General features: G+C 44.8%; 1 protein-coding gene across 5 annotated transcripts; it reads left to right on the top strand.

The window, feature by feature from the left end:
* Nucleotides 1-14: 14 nt before the first annotated feature.
* On the top strand, nucleotides 15-15,811 carry GRPEL2 (GrpE like 2, mitochondrial). Of its 5 annotated transcripts, XM_054079765.1 has the most exons (6): nucleotides 15-783; nucleotides 6,403-6,571; nucleotides 7,436-7,517; nucleotides 9,499-9,696; nucleotides 10,803-10,875; nucleotides 11,457-15,811. In XM_054079765.1, the coding sequence occupies exons 1-5, from the start codon at nucleotides 725-727 to the stop codon at nucleotides 10,871-10,873; spliced, it is 579 nt and encodes a 192-aa protein (XP_053935740.1). In that variant the 5' UTR covers nucleotides 15-724; the 3' UTR covers nucleotides 10,874-10,875; nucleotides 11,457-15,811. The 5 variants fall into 5 exon arrangements, 4 of the variants coding, with proteins under 4 accessions (XP_053935740.1, XP_053935738.1, XP_053935739.1 ...); XM_054079763.1 differs by lacking the exon at nucleotides 10,803-10,875 and having other exon boundaries at nucleotides 16-783; XM_054079764.1 differs by having other exon boundaries at nucleotides 16-783; nucleotides 10,803-15,810.
* The last annotated feature ends 20 nt before the right edge of the window (nucleotides 15,812-15,831 follow it).

Below are 15,831 nucleotides of genomic sequence, written 5' to 3'. Positions count from 1 at the left end.
CGCTGGCCTCTTCTCCCAAGTGACAGCGGACAGGACAGGGGGGAACAGCCTCAAACTGCGCCAGGGGAGGATCAGACTGGATATCAGGAAAAAAATTTTTCACAGAAAGGGTCATTGGGCACTGGCACAGACTGCCCAGGGAGGGGGTGGAGCTACCATCCCTGGAGGGATTTAAAAGGTAAATGAGGTGCTCAGGAACATAGAATCATAGAATCACCACGTTGGACAAGACCTTTTAGATCATCGAGTCCAACCATTCCTATCTGCCACTAAACCATGTCCCTGAGCACCTTGTCTACCTGTCTTTTAAATACCTCCAGGGATGGTTTAGTGGCAGATGGAATGGCTGGACTCGATGATCCAAGAGGTCTTATTGATTCTATGATTCTATGGTCTGGTGGATTGTGAGGTCCTGCAAAGTACAGCTGAGGCCACGCCCCCAACCAACAGACCACCCCCCTTCACAAAGGCCCCGCCCCTCTCAGGGCCACGCCCTTCTAGTTATAGTCAATGAGAGGCCGGTGCAACGGCCCTCCTAAAGACCACGCCCCAATCCTGAGGCCACGCCCCTTACGCTCCGCCCTACCAGAGCTGTTACTCCCCACACCGAGGCACCTTATGCCCCTACCGCCCTGCCGGCACCCGTAGCGTGCGCGCGGAGACTTCTGGGAGTTGTAGTCGGCGGGCTCCTCCCGCTGTCCTCAGTTGCTCGGCGAGCGGGGCCATGGCCGCCCGCTCCCTGCGCAGCTTCGCCACCGCCCTCGGCGCGCAGCGGCGCGGCAGGTACGTGAGGCGGCGTGAGGGGGGAGCCGTGTCGGTGCCCTCCTTCAGCCGAGAGCCATCGTGGCTCTCTGCTTTCGGGCCGAGACGTGGCAGGGCTCAAGGCCCGTCGTGGCGCCTCGTTGCCGCCTCCGTTGGGCCCAGGGCTTTGATGGTTGTGGTACCCCCATGGAAAGGTTCAACCAGAGGTCTCCTTGTCTCCCCTCACGAGGGGCACGCTGCCCGCCTTCCGCTCCTCTGTCAGCCAGGAAGAAAAGCAGGCTTTCGTTTTTCCCTGAAAACTAACATTTAGAGGCAAAGCTCGCTTTAATTTTTAGGGGAAAGCCTTTTTGCAGTGGGTAAGTCGCGCCAGGAGGTCGTTTCTGTTGATTTCTGCCCTTCTTCTTGTCCGTTTATTCATCTGCTTAACGTGCTCCTCAGGCGTTGTTTTTGATGGGGATGCAGCACCTGTGCTTTCAGGCTCATCGCTCTCTGCAGCTCCCTGAAAGGAGATTGTGGTGAGGTGGGTGTTGGTCTCTTCTGCCAAGTAACAAGGGATAGGGCAGGAGGAGATGGCCTCAAGCTTGAGGTTTTGACTGGAAATTCGGAAAAATTCCATCACTGAAAGAGTTACCAGGCACCAGAACAGGCTGCCCAGGAAAGTGGTGCGGTCACCATCCCTGGAGGGATTTAAAAGATGGGTAGATGAAGTGCTCAGGGATGGGTTTAGTAGTGGACTAGTACAATTGGACTCGATGATCTCAAAGGTCTTTTTCAACCTAATAATTCTGTTATTCTATATTTAGGCATATACGAGTATCCAGTCATATTTTTGGACACTGGAATCTGGTTTGCAAAAGTGAAATCTATAGTGGGTGTTTTTGAATGAAATGTGGGCAGTTAAAAGAAAAAAGTCAAAATACTTGTTAGCTTATCCTAGCGTTAGCTCTCTGAAAATAAAACAAAGTCAAAAGACCACTTAATTGCAATAAAATAATTCTGCAGCACATAAAAGCAGCACTTGTGGCCAGGTGAAACAAAAAAAAAAAGTGAAAATGCATGTTAACTTATTTTAGAGGGTTGTTTTCCTGGGGAATAAAATTGAAGAGACCACTCATATGCAATAAAATAATTCTACAGCATATAACAGAAGAAACTGCATTTGGGACTAAATGTAAAGGTTCATGTCTGGAAGTCCTTCCTATTTCTTATACTGCTCCATGTGTGAAGACTGCTTTGCCCCTCTCAAAATGTGCCCCATGTTTGAAATAGGTGACGTTTTCTGATGGGAGCTGAATAGGCTTCCTTCATGGACGATTGTCAGAACCTGCCGTTGGTGTGAAACTCCTCTTTGTACGCAAGTTCCCCAGCTGCGCTTGCGTCCCAGCCAAGAGGAGCGGCTCTGTGCAGCAAAGCTGTGGGTAATGAGGCACATGCTGTACCGTCTCAGGAACTTCTTACCTTGGATGGGCGGTAGGCTGGGAGTCCACTGCCCAGTTTGCAGCCATCCTGCGTTAAGATCCACTGCACAACCTTGTTCTCCAGTTTGGCGGAAGGGGAATCCACATGGTGTTACTGTTTGGTATCACTCAGTGTGATAAGAGAGAGCTGTAATTGGGGGCAATTAGGAGATTTCCTTCCAAAGCAGACTCATCCATTAATGCAGATGTTTCTGTGTCTTGCCACTTGTGTGCTTTGTCATGCTGATTTGGGAGGAGGAGAGAGGGTTTAAGGAGAGATGGGGTAGGACCTTTGTGTTCAGAGGGAATTGGACAGAGTGGGTTTGGGATATTGGGGTGTTGTGCCAGTGCCCCAGGAAAAGGTGATAGATACTGTTGTTCTGCGATTCTGTGACAACTGGCTCAAACCATATGGATGCAATCAGCTTCTCTGCTACATCTGTCTGTTTGGCTTTCTGTGACATCAGTTTGTAAATCTTCCAGCATCACCAGCTTAGTTGTATAATCCCTTCACACGCTCTGGGACTTCCACGTGTCTGTTACTTGAGGATGTGTCAACTTCCTCCAAGGGGATATTTGCCTATTTTTAGGGCAGCTGTCATCACAACTGTGTTTAGAAGATGGAGCACAGTGCAGTGGACTGACTGTAAATAGCACTTGCCCTTTTTAGTGGAGGAAGAACTAAATCGAGCGGCATCTTCAATTCTGCATAATAGTCTTTCTTAAGAATTCCCTTTGCAGTCAGTGTGTGGTTCTTGTTTCTGAACAGGTGTGTCTGAACAGTGTGTGATACCCAGGGCATTTCACTGCACGGAGGAGCGTTCTGTAACTTGGTTTCACAAGCTGGAGAAAGGAGTCCATGCAGTCAGCTCTCTGCTCCACGTAAGCAGGTCCCTATGGTTGAGGCACCAGATCATTCATGCCCCTCTCCTCCTACGCACAGAAACACACCCATGTGTGGTGTAAATCACTTGCAGAGGGAAATGAGTCACTAACTTTTGCTTTTTGGACACAAAAGAGTTAACTCATTTGTATAGCTTTCTTAAGACACAGGAGTCTAACCTGTGAAGTGCCTGGCAAGGCTGCCTTCTCAGCTGCCTTTCAGGTTTTTTGATTCATATGTAGCATGGCTAGTTTCCATCCCTGCTGCTCTGTCATTTCATTTAATGTGAAATGATAGACAAAGGTTGTAGCTGGTGCTTGTCACAGACACCTTTTATTTACAAAGGAAGTTTTGCAGTTGTTCAGAGCTTCATGGATGGACTGTGAAGGCTCAGTGAAGGCGGTCCTTCTCTGTCCTCATCTCCGGTGTAGTCTCCTTTCTATAACTTTGGAAAAATGCTGTGTTAATCATCAAGATGGGGTCTCATTCCCCAAACAGATCTCTTTGCAGCCGAGGTTAGAATTTGGGGGTTTCTTCTGTGTTGGTGTTCCTTCAACCCAGAACTGCGGTGGCTGAGCAGCTCTCTGGAAAGAGCCTGGTGACAGCTCCTCCCCTGATTCTTTAAAGATTAGTGCGAGGAATCACGGAATCGTTCAGATTGGAAAAGACTTTTTAGGTCATCGACTTCAGCCTCCAGAGTGAGTGTACGTAGCTGAAGCGCTTTCAGACTGGTAGTTAGTGTGTAATGTGCTGAAAAGGAGTTGTTTGATGTATAGATCATGTTTTAAGTACGCACTTAATTAAAAAAATTGCATATGCAAATGTCTTCAGGTGGGAGAAGAAAGTTTGTCATTAGTGTTGTGGGACATATAATAACCTTGTGTTAAAGATGAGGGAGCATCTGGGCTGCTAAGCAGGAAGTAGTAGGAGATGCTTGTTAGTCTTTGGGTAGATATAAATCCCTTACACTGTGCTTTGGTCATAGAGCTGAGCCAGTCTAAGCCCTGGCTGCCACCCAAAGAAGGACAATTCTTCTCCATGTTCTCCCTCTCACATTTCGCCAGGCTTCATGTGTTTGTCTTCTCTTTTGTACTGGTGCTTGCATTCATGTGATACGTCAGCAAACCTATTCAGGGACACAGAAAAGTCTTTTTGTTTTGTAGGGTTAGTTTTCAGCTAGTTTAGTTCTCTGAACCTTTGTTCTTTGCAGTTCCAGTACTGCAATAAGGGGAGCAAACCTGTCCCTTCCAGTTGCTGCTGTAAGCTCAGTTTAGCTGGATTGCTGAACAGCGTTTAGGTCTCATGAGAGATTTGTTAGAGAAACAAAAGCTGTGCATTTCTACAACATCGTACCCAAGCAATATAGCCTTGTGGAAAAGTAAGAAAGCTTAATGGTGCAAACTTGGTAATGTGAACTCAGCTATATTGATGCTGGGACTGAAATTATTGTCTCTGTGCGGTGTTGAATTGTGCTGTATAAACACAGAAGTTTGATTCGGTGCCAGTGCAGTCATTTCTGTGCCATGCTCTGGTTCACGTGGCGGATGTGCACTTAGTATATGCACAACTCTTCTATTAAAGTTGTTGAAAGCCCTGTTCGGAGGAAGAACCCAGGTGTTCCCAGAAAAGGAGGCACTCTTCCTGATTAAGCATATACTGAAATGTTTCCTGAAAGGAGCTTATTTGGGAGTAAATGGAACTTTCTTCTGCAGACTCTGTTCCTGGTATAAGGTGTGAGAGAGAGGTGGGCTGAGACTTTGACCTTATGCTGGCAGAAGTGGTTCCTGTCTAGGTTGCTTTGTATAAGTTGGGGTATATGATGGGTAGCGAAAACTCTTTGTTTCAGTTTTGGAGTGACAGCGTTGTTACAGCAGGTGAAAGGCTTTCTGGAAAAAAAAAAAAAAAGAGTGAAGTGAAAAAAAATTTTTTTTTCTTTTTTTCTGTCTACCATGCTGGTTTTTATTGTCATTTGACCAAACTGTTTTCAGCCAGACTTCTATTATATAGTTTTTTGAAAATTTGTGAGATTGTTATAGTGTGGAATAGGCTGCTAAGTACCTAGGCGGTGTTTAGACAGCTCAATCCAATTATCTGACGCTTGGTTGTTTCATCAATTCATCTGCAAGTTGTGGAGTCAGCCTCCTGGGTGAGCTTCGCCTGATGCACCAACACAAACTGCTGACAAACGTGCTTTAGTTGAAAAGCATACTTGGCATGAAAAAGTGAGTGGAAATAAGGTAGGCTTCAGCACTTGAGGCTTGGGCTTGGTCTGTCTTTTTTGCCTTTGGGACTCTCATATTGCCAGTAAAGATAAAAATAGTTGAAGTGCTTTGGAAAATATTAAGGACAATTATCAGTTGGCATGTTCGGTCTCCTTCCAAAACACAGCCAACAGTGCTGTGAAGGTCTGGGCGGAAGGCCTCAGAATATTGGGCTGCACACAACTTGGTGATGTCTCTGAAAGTTTTCTTTGATTTAACTCTTCTTTGTGCAGTGGACATGCAAGCAGGGCACAGTGTAGCGATTGCTACTTTGTAAAAGAAGTGATTGGCAAAACATTCAATATCTCCTGCTTTTCATTAATTGGGAGGAAAACTGAATAAAACAAAAGGTCTGTCTGTTTGCCCCCCCCCCCCCCCCCCCCCCCCCCGGGAGAATGAATAGGTCAGAGCTTCCAAGAAATAAATCCTCTGTTATCTAGGAGTTTGAGCTGTGTCCACCTTTCCTTGCTTGTTGAATTGCTCCACAGAAATCCACAGCCATCCTACTGGTGTGATGTGCCCTGTTGTGGGCAATATACCATCTTAGGTAGCGGGCTGGGCTCTGCCTGCCTGTCTTGTTAAGTGCCATGGAATTGCAGATCTTACAGAATTTTGCTCAAAACCTTTGTTTTTTTTTTTTTTTTAAATAACTGTAAAACAGTTTTACACCACCTGCCTCCTTTTCAAGACTACCTTGCAAAAATGTTTCTGGAGTTTGTCATCTAGTAGTGACTGCCTGCGCTGGGAGGTCAGCAAAAATGCAACCCACAGCTTATTTTTCTGTGAAAAAGGGATTCTTTTTAAGGTACATCAAAGAAGTGGTGTACAGCCTCTCTGGTGGTGTGTGTGTCTAAAATAAAAGAATTTTTCAAGACCTTTGTCTCTGTTTCTGTGCTAGTTATCCATATTTTCTGAAAAGAGCTAAAATTTTATCTAGAATCCTCTGTACCTTATATAAGTGAGCCTGCTTTTAGTAATGATGCTAAACTAGAATTCTTTTTGACCCTGTTGTTACTTAACTTCCCTTCTTTTTTGCTAGTTTGTATTTCAGGGAGTCCTCATGTGTTTTCAGCACTGCAGCTCAGCAGAGAAGCACAGGAGATGAGTGTGGCCCAGAAGATCCCCGTGAGGAGCCCAGGCATCCCCTTTCTGACTGTGCCTTAGAGCACAAAGCCATCAAATTGGAAGAACAAGTCCGGGATTTAACCGTGAGTATGCTGGTGGTGGCATCATGTGTTTCAAGTCAGACCCCTTGACTTGGTCTGTCTTTCAGCAATAGCTTTTTTTCTGTAAGCCCTGCGTCATTCGCACAACACTGCTGTGCTGTCGCAGCTTTCAAAGTGGCTTTGCTCTATGCGTGAGAGGGAGCACTGTGAAAGTACAGCCTGCCTTCCTTATAAACGTTGTTGGTCAGTAGTGCTAAGACACTGAAAGTATGATCCTGGTAAGCAAAGCGCTGTGTTGGAAATGATCAGGTTAGTTCTTTCACAGCATTTTACAGAGGGAATGGCAGTAGCTTTGCCCTAATTAGCATCACATATTGTGTCGCACTGGATCCAGATTGTCTGAAAATGAAAGTCCTCAGTGACAGTGGTGTGGTGGAAACGGTAAGGATTGTGTTATAGGGACTCTGAAGAACAGATTTGACTAAGGAGAGGATTAAATATTGCAGCACCAAGCAGGCAATTCTAAAGATAATCACCCTCAGAGTATTACCGCACCAAGCGATAAATCAGCTGCTTGCAGGTCTGTGCTGAGACCACCAACTTGCACGCTTGAGAACGTGTAAGTGTCTCAGTGGCCGTAGTGAGTCATGCAAAAAGCAGCAGCCTGACAATGCAATGCTCAATTGAGCTGTGCCCTGAATGCTTCTGGCCTTCACTTGGGTCTTTTGAGGGAGTTGAATTTGTACTAATTAATCAGGAGGAAAGGGCTTGGGGTTTGCATGTAGTGAAAATGCAGAAGCCAAGAACAACGTGACACGAAGTGGCCTTTTTGAAAATAGTTTCTTGGGGACTGCCAGCTTGTTAGGAGAAGGGTCTTAGTTTGGTGTCTTGCTATTGTGCTTACAGGAGCGATACCGGAAAGCTTTGGCAGATTCTGAGAATGTCCGGAGGAGAACGCAGAAGTTTGTGGAAGATGCCAAGCTCTTTGGTAAGCAAAGTGTGGCAGAGCTGTGCTTACTGTGGTGGCCTGCCTGCCTGAGCATAAAGCACTGATGAACAGCTTTTCTCTCCCCAAGTCCTGCCCTTGTTCATTGAAAGTCTGGCATGATGTTTGGCCTGGACTTTTGGTGTCTGGGCTTACTTGCTGTTTTTTCTGTATATCCATCTGTGTCCTATCAGGTTTATCTCAGTTTCACAATCTCTTTCTAATAAAATAGGCCTGGTGCAACTGATAGTAGTTCTGCTGATTTGGTTGAAATCACAGTTTCTTCTGTATGCTGCGAGTTGGGTCTGGCAGGGTATACGTCATACTCTTAGCTGTGTCATCAGGTTGTGATTTCCTTTACTCTATTAATGGTCTCTTCTCTTCTGCTATAGCTTTTAGGAGGTAGTTCCTGCTCGAGGCAAAGTTGGTCAGTTCCTATATCAGATGTTCTTTAAAACTTCTAAAATATTTTAGCATCAATGCAGTGAGCTGGATTTATAGGATTGGCAGGGAGGCAGGTGAACTGCGAAGAAACTGCTGTTTGATCATCACACTTTGTCAGTGCCGTATACGAGAATGAGAAACTGTTCTCCACTAAGCATGAATCTCAGAAGATTTTTTTTTTTTTAAGTTAATTCCAGTAGCCTTGAAATTAGAGCTGCTGTATTTTTCTTACTATTCTACCACTGTGCTATAAAATAGCTGTTGAGTTCTGGGATAATCAGCACCAGTGGTTTTGATAAAATTTTTTTGAGCTCTTTGAATTTTATAAATAGTATGCTTCAGATCTGAAGAAAGGTTAGGTTCTTTATTAGAAGTTGCTCATGGAGTGAGACATGGGTATCTGTAGAGCATTAAAATAGACTGCGGTGCAAGAGGAAACCCTGAAGGGAGATTGTGGAGAGCTGAGTCAGTTGCTTCTCCCAGGCAGGATGAGAGGAAACAGCCTCAACTTGTACCAGGGAGGTTTAGATTGGATATTAGGAAAAAAGTCTTCACGAACAGGGTTGTCGAGCACTGGAACGGGAGTCTCCATCCCTGGAGTTATTTAAAAGATGTGTAGATGCGGCACTTAGGGACAGGATTTGGTGGTGGACTTGGCAGTGTTAGGTTAAGGGTTGTTCTCAATGATCCTAAAGGTTTTTTCCAAATTAAATGGCTCTGTGATTCTATTAAATGGTTGATAATTGATCTGCTTCTGTCTCCTTTGTTGCTTCTCCTTCATGCTTCTTCATTCTGTGCATGTTTAAACATGTAGGTGCAACTACAGACAGCATGGAACTATTGTTTCTCTGTTTTCCTAATGTGTCTTTCCAGTCAGTTGGTTATGGCATCTTTGTAACTGAGGGAGGCCGATTTTCCTGAGATTTCTGCACTGAGTAAATACATTGCTTCTGGACATGTATGCAACCTAAACCCATTTTTCTAATGAAAAAGACTGCGTAACTTTTCATGACCAACCCAAAGACTATTTAGTCCAGTACTTCCATATTGGTTTTAACTTAAAAAATAATTTTGGATGTGCTTTTGAATGGTCATGTATTATTTCTACTTCCCCCTGCTCTGTTTGTTCCCTCTGTGCATGGGCATTTGTGTGAGCTGCTTGGCAAAACATTTACGTCTGTGAGACTGTGTGAAAGGGTGTGGAACAGTGTCCTAAATGACTGCTGTTGGTTACAGGAGCTATTTGGAGTGAAATACTAATGCTCTGCTTTGTCAGGTATTCAATGAATATGTGTATGTACATTGATGTGTATAGAAGTACCTTTCCTGGATATACCTTGATCTGGGGAGTCTTTAGATTTACTACCCATGTAATGGTAAAGCTTTGGCTACAGGATGCAGAAGGCACTGTCTGCTCTCATTGAAATAACAGCTGAGATCCATCATCAGCTTTAAAGGTGCTTTCTAACTGCTGTGACTTTGTGCCTGCTATTGGTATTGTAGCTCTGCATGTTTAATTCTTGCTTCTTTGTGCCTGTAGGGATCCAGAGTTTCTGCAGGGACCTTGTGGAGGTAGCAGATATCTTGGAGAAGACTACCGAGAGTGCTGCAGGAGAAGCAGAGCCTAGTAATCCAAATCCAACCCTGAAGAAAATCTATGAAGGTCTCTCTCTCATAGAGGCAAAATTGCAAAGTGTATTTGCCAAACATGGCCTTCAGAAGATGAACCCTGTTGGTGGCAAGTATGATCCATATGACCATGAAATAGTCTGCCATGTACCAGCTGAGGGATTACAGCCGGGCACGATAGCACTGGTGACTCAGGATGGCTATAAACTCCATGGTCGCACTATCAGACACGCGCTTGTCGGTGTGGCAGTAGAGTCACAGGAATGATGTGGGCTTACCCACTGGCATCGGGGACCTTACTGAGCTGAGGACCCCTCAGGACTCAGTCACAACTGCAGCTGCATGTCTTTACTTATTTATTAAGCTAGGTTTGTATTGTATGTTTGCTTCTTTATAATGTGTGCAGTCATTTTGGCATTAATTCTGAGGTACTTGTACATTTAATAGTCCTTTTTGGAATATGTGGAGTAGTAAGAGAAGTCCTGCTATTTGTCAGAAATGTGGCACTGTAGCCCCTTTCTCCATTGCTCGTTTCTCCATTAAGACTTGTATGGGGAAGAGGGGAGAGGTGGAAGAGAAAGGGAAATTCTCTGAGAGCTAGGGAATCTTATTTCCTGGTTCCATTTCCGAGACAGATTCCTGCAGTGGCCTTCAAGAAAGTAACTTCTCTGCCTCAATTTCCATATCTGTATTAAGGGAATATAATAATACTTATTGACCTACCTCACAGGGATGTGGTGAGGCTTTTCTTTTGTGAAACACTTGGAAGAGGAAAAGCCCAGAGGGCTGAGTATTATTATCAGGCTGGTTTCGGTGTCTTCCCTTGTCCCAGACCCCTCAGGTGTGGATGAAGATGATCACTCGAAATGACATTTAGGGGCAGCTTTTTCTAATGTTGCTTCAGGAAAACAATACTGAAACAATGAAATCTCTGTCTTAGTACAGTTCAATAGGAATGAGGTTTTAAAGAGAATTCAGTTGTTAGGTCAGACTTTAACATGTTAATATTTGTTCTCCAGGAAAAATTTCAGTTTGCCTCCTTGTTCCTAAAGGTAAAACAGGGAGTAGTGGTTCTTGTTGGAGCCAGAAAACTGTTCTCAAATCTCTCTTCCTCCAACCCAAAAAACCCCATATTTTAGAGGAGAGTAATCTCACTTCCCTGATGGGTATTTGTGCAGCCTTCAAGCATGATAAACTATATGCTCTTTGTTGCAGCTGTGGGCAAAATGAAGATGTGCCCTGAAGCAGGAAATCTGGACTGTTGTGTTTTCTCAGCTCTCCAATAATGGTACTTTAACACTAACTTCCATTTCACGTTCAGATTCTACTTTTGTACGGTCATAGTAAATATTAAACCTTTGGAGTTTTGACACAAGGAGAGAAATCTTTTCTACTAAAAGTCTCAAGTGCCCTTGAACCAAATTTAGCAGCAATGACAAGAAAAGCAAGAGAAGCAGAAGGCTGAGGAAGTGAAAGCTGACCTCGAGCTGTCCTCTTAGTTGGAGGCATGTTGTTGTCACAGCGTGGCATATGTATTTCCCAGTGGTGCTTTGCCTGGAAGTCCATTATCTCAGATGAAAGGATGCAGTCACTGAGTAAAATGAGAATTTAACCCTTTACAGAGCAGCAAGCAGTATAATGACAGAAGAGTTATGTAAACCAGCCTGTGGTCTGCACTACACAAACCCAAGGCAGGAATGGTTGTTTTCAGGTTGTTTTTTACTGCTGCATTAATTCCTGCCTTTTTACTTCCTGGAATTGGATCCATGGTTCAACAGTAATTTGAGATACAGTTTAAAAACTTTTTTCTTATCGTGGATGCCATAATTGTTTTGGAAGAAAGCTTATTCTTCTCCCATTCCTTTGCAGGCTTCAGTTGCATAATCCTTTTGTGGCGGACCTCAGGATTACTGCAGCCTTCAGTTAGCGGCTATCGACAGTCTTTCATCTGAGGAGACTGTGTGCAGCTAGTTGGTTTTCATTCCAGAATTTTAAGGAAGATGCACATTTCTCATACGCCCTGTGCAAGCTGCTTTAGTGGCAGCTGTGTGTGAGTGACTTGGTAGTGAATACCTTTAGAAGTGCGGTTTTCTGCCTCTGTGTAGTTAGGTTTTCAGGCAGGTACTTGAGATTTCAATCCTGAAACAGTGGTTCATGGCAGCGTTGGGCTACTTTGAACGAACCTTTTGTTCAGTCTTCTTGTTTTATCACATTGGAAGTTTCAGAGATATAGAGGACTTCCTGTTCCTTGTTTTGTTGGTCTGCACGCTGACTGGGTCACCAGGTTATGCTGTGACTCAAGACAAATAGAACAGGTACAATATGACGCGTGGCAACGCAAAATCTTGCTGCTCTGCCTCAAAACTGTCTGCAGCCTGCTCAGAGGAAACCCTGTCTTCAGCTGGAAGGAGCGTTTGGGTTCTCTGCTGATTCTCCAGCCTCTGCTGTATCAGCTGAGTCTTTTTCCAGTATGAGGGGAGAGATGGCTATGGAAGCTAACTTTGAATGTGAAACTTTATTTATAAGGAACTCAACAAAAGCAAAGGCATTTTACACAACAGGTGTTTTTTTGTCTTAGGCTGCAGCTTACATGAACCAGATTTAAAAGTCGTGAGTGATCAGAAGTGATGAGATCTTTAAACTGACCCACAGAGCTACTTGACTATGCTACAGCTACTTGATCTGCTTCCAGACTGTTTGCCAGGCCTGCCTGTCTCCTCAGCCAGTTCACCCATTTTTGCCTTAAAGAAATACCCTAAAATGCACTCCTGACCTTCTGTCTGTAGTAAGAGGTTGTTAATTCTGCTTGTGCATCTGGGATCTGCTTTCACTGAGGCGCTGTGGAGTGGCTAGAGCCAGAATCCAAGGCATCCGGTTCCTGTGCAGTCTTTCTCACCCTCCCACATGTCCCATTTAAGTTTCAGAAAGCCATTTTCCAGGTTCATGCCCCAGTTTTTTCAATCTAGGGAACTTCTACAGGATCTTACTGGGCTTTTATGATGGTTACTTTAAGATGTAACAATTGCTTAGAGACTCTTAGAAAAGTTACCAAAGAGATAAATACTGTAACTATTGTTTATCCTAGTCTCTGCTTCCTTTGAATGGTGAAGTGAAAATAATGGTGAAGTGAAATAACCAATCCTGGATTCCATCACAGAATCCGGATTTCCTAGGCAAAATTAGATTCTCTTGCCTTTCAAGCACACTTAATGGTCTCTTTTATCATGGATGAGATTGTGTAAGGGTGGATTGAATTTCTCCTTTGTAGATTCTCGCTCCCTTGTCTGCCCTGTTTGTGTAAAGCTTGCACACTCAGCATAGTGGGGCAGAATCCCTGCTGGTGCAGTTCTGTTGCACTCTGCAGAGTTACAGTAGAGAGGAGAGTGACCGGTGAGCTTCTTGTCTCCAGTCACTTTATTCAATAACTATTTAATAAAGCATAGGAATACATTAGAAGGGACAGAATAGCAGAGGAGAGGAAGTGTCACATACCTCTTGGTCATTTCCACTCCGTTCACCCAGCCATGAATGAAGAGCTCGAGCTAGGAATGCAGACAACAAAATAAGAGGTGCATGCCATGGTGACGTGTGGACCTGCATTTCTGCTCCTGGGAAGCAGGCAGCCCCACTGTACGGGGTGTTTGCCATGTTCTGTGACCTTGCCATACCCCATCAGTGGGGCATATTTGAGGTGAACTCCTGGACGAGTGTCTTGTGGCACTGCCTCATGACCGTGGCAGTGTCTTAACTCTGACCAGGAGCAGTGCACAATGTGAATGTTGCTTTGTGAACCTTAAATTCTCAGTGCTGCTTCAGCAGAGCTTCTGTTGAAAGACACAGCTGTGATAAATCAATAGCTATTAGCAGTCCTTTGATTTTTAAACAAATGTATTTAAGTTTTATATGTGAATATTGTGGTATTTTTTTTATTTTAAAACTTGAGATGTTTTGATATTACTTGCAAAGTCAAATGAACAAAGCGTTGCTAATCTCCAAAAATCTAAGTCCATTTATTTGATGGGAAACCTGTATATATTGTATTTTTTGTGTTTCTGTGCTCTTTGTTTACCCAAAGGTTATGGCTGTGTGAAAGACAGAGACTGAAGAGTGGGAGTGGTGCAAGTAGTTGACAACGACATTTGAGTTGATGTTGGAAAGGGCTGATTTCCTTTAGATGTCCAGATACTGTCCATTTGCTAATAAAAACAAAGAATTGCAGTTGCTTCCTTTTTCCTTTTTTCCATCCCCAAACTGCTTCTCATTCTGTCACTTTAACCATTGGGGACTGTGGATTGAAAGGTTTCTTGCTATTCCTGATCCGTTGTCTAAAATGTGGGCTGTAGCCCACAGCAGTGGAGAACACTGTTGAACGTCTTATTAGCAATTTTTCAGGTGGGCTCCAAGAAATGCACACATGGTGTGTGTCAACTTCTCTGCTGCAGGTGAGTTGTTTGGGATTTTTGCACTAATAAACTGCCAGGTGTGTCATCCTCTGCTTCTGTGTGCTTGTTCCTAGAGATCTGCTCATGGACCATGGCGTAGAGGAATGCTGTCTGCCGCCCTTTGGGGCTGGATCATTCTGCAGAACTCTGCTAACTGCTGAAATCTTGATATCTGGTTTTATTTTTGCCATTCTGTTTCTCTCAAAGCTCCAATGTGCTGCTTTTTTGTCCTTTTGTGGACAGACGTACTGTGTGGCAGCTTGATTTAAGAGTGGCTCAGTATACACTGTGTATTAACGCTTGTGGCACACATGGATGGGTTATGGTTTGGAGGATTTGCTGGAGAAAAGAATAGGCTTTCTCTGTAAGGGTTTGATTGTAACAGGTCTCATTCTCTCCCTTATGCCTCTGTTCCTCATTTTGCCTTAGCCTTGGAAGGGTGCCATGTCAGTGAACCTTGCCTTGTTCTGATGAAGCTCTGAAAGCCCCTGGGCACTTCTCACTGTAAAAAAAAAAAACTTTGCAAAAGACCATTTACAAATGGCCTCTTTTGGGATGGGATCTGTATTTCCATGCTGAAGGTATGCCAGCAAAGTCCCGTTGTGATTGTGGAGATTCTGTCTCAAAGAGGCCCATCCTCATTCTCCCCAAAACGTGTGGGCAACTGCTTGGTGTTTGCTAACCAGACCACAGCATACTCCTGCCTGCTGCTCCGTTAGTAAATTCTGGCTCTGCTGTTTTTTCTCTGCTGCAAGAGTGAGAGTTGGGAGTTTTCAAACCACAGCCACCTCCATCTGTAGAAAGGACCTGAGCTGGTGAGCGTGGGGAAAAGCATTTTGCTTATGCTATGGTGTTGCAGAACACCTGCAAGCAGGGCGCAGTCTGACATTCCTGCTGGGGCCATTGGGAGCGTTATGACATGGACTCCAAGGAGCTTTGCTGTGTGAACAACCAGATTTCTTATCGCCCACAGACATCATGAAACGAGGGCAGTTAAGTAAGAGCGTGTTAAAACCTGAGGCATGCTGCTAAGATCTTTGTGTGCTGTCTTTTAAGCTGCTTTGGGAACATCGTCTCTCCATCCTGGTGGGTTGATACTACCCCTTGTAAGGACTTCGGTGGGCTGAGCAACAGGAATTTTGGCCTGTGCCCCCCCCCCCCCCCAAAATATTCAGCCTGAGTTGATGGGTGGTGTGTGCTCCTCCATGCAGGAACTCTGAAGTGGCTCCATGTGGGGGAAAGGAGAGGGCCTCGGGCTTCTGTTCTGTTGCTCCCGAGACAAATTTCAAATGGTGGATTCCCAAACTAAATTCTGTCACTTGGAACATAGCCAGCCCTAGGCTACAGCAGGCTCTCTGTCTGTAATACTTGTCCCTACCTGTTCAGAGTTTTCACCAAGTCTTTGCTATCCTTTGTAATCCAAGCAGCGGCAGCCTCTTGGATGGGATCCCCATAGCACAAGCTGCTTGCTGAGGGCACTATGTTTTGCCCTGGGCAGAAAGTACAAGCAAAAGCTTGAAAGGCTTTTGCTGATGCATAAACCGCAGGGGATCCGGTACTGAACACTGTGTGCCATCACTGTGCAGACTGAACACATGGAAAATGCGCTCCAGCAGCACTGTGGCCAAGTGGTGCAGCCCCAGTACGCTTGCAGCGGGAGAGAGGTGGTGCCAGGGGGCACCTCTGGGTTTTGGGCCCTCGGTTCACCACCGGGTTGTTTGCAAATGGGATGCAGCCAAGCATCCTGTGGATGCATAGTGGGAACGTGAGGAACAGGGCACTGAGGATCCCTGCTGAGGTTG

Source organism: Cuculus canorus, chromosome 14, assembly GCF_017976375.1.
Source record: "Cuculus canorus isolate bCucCan1 chromosome 14, bCucCan1.pri, whole genome shotgun sequence".
NCBI lineage: Eukaryota > Metazoa > Chordata > Aves > Cuculiformes > Cuculidae > Cuculus > Cuculus canorus.
The sequence above is the reverse complement of the archived record's forward strand: the minus strand, read 5'-3'. Positions and strand labels throughout refer to the sequence as shown.

Excerpts from the sequence above, each read along its gene's own strand:
- GRPEL2 (XM_054079762.1), top strand. The coding sequence starts at position 725 with ATGGCCGCCCGCTCCCTGCGCAGCTTCGCCACCGCCCTCGGCGCGCAG. Across the intron at positions 784-6,402 it reads GGCGCGCAGCGGCGCGGCAG|TTTGTATTTCAGGGAGTCCT; the intron begins GTACGTGAGGCG and ends CTTTTTTGCTAG. Across the intron at positions 6,572-7,435 it reads AACAAGTCCGGGATTTAACC|GAGCGATACCGGAAAGCTTT; the intron begins GTGAGTATGCTG and ends TTGTGCTTACAG.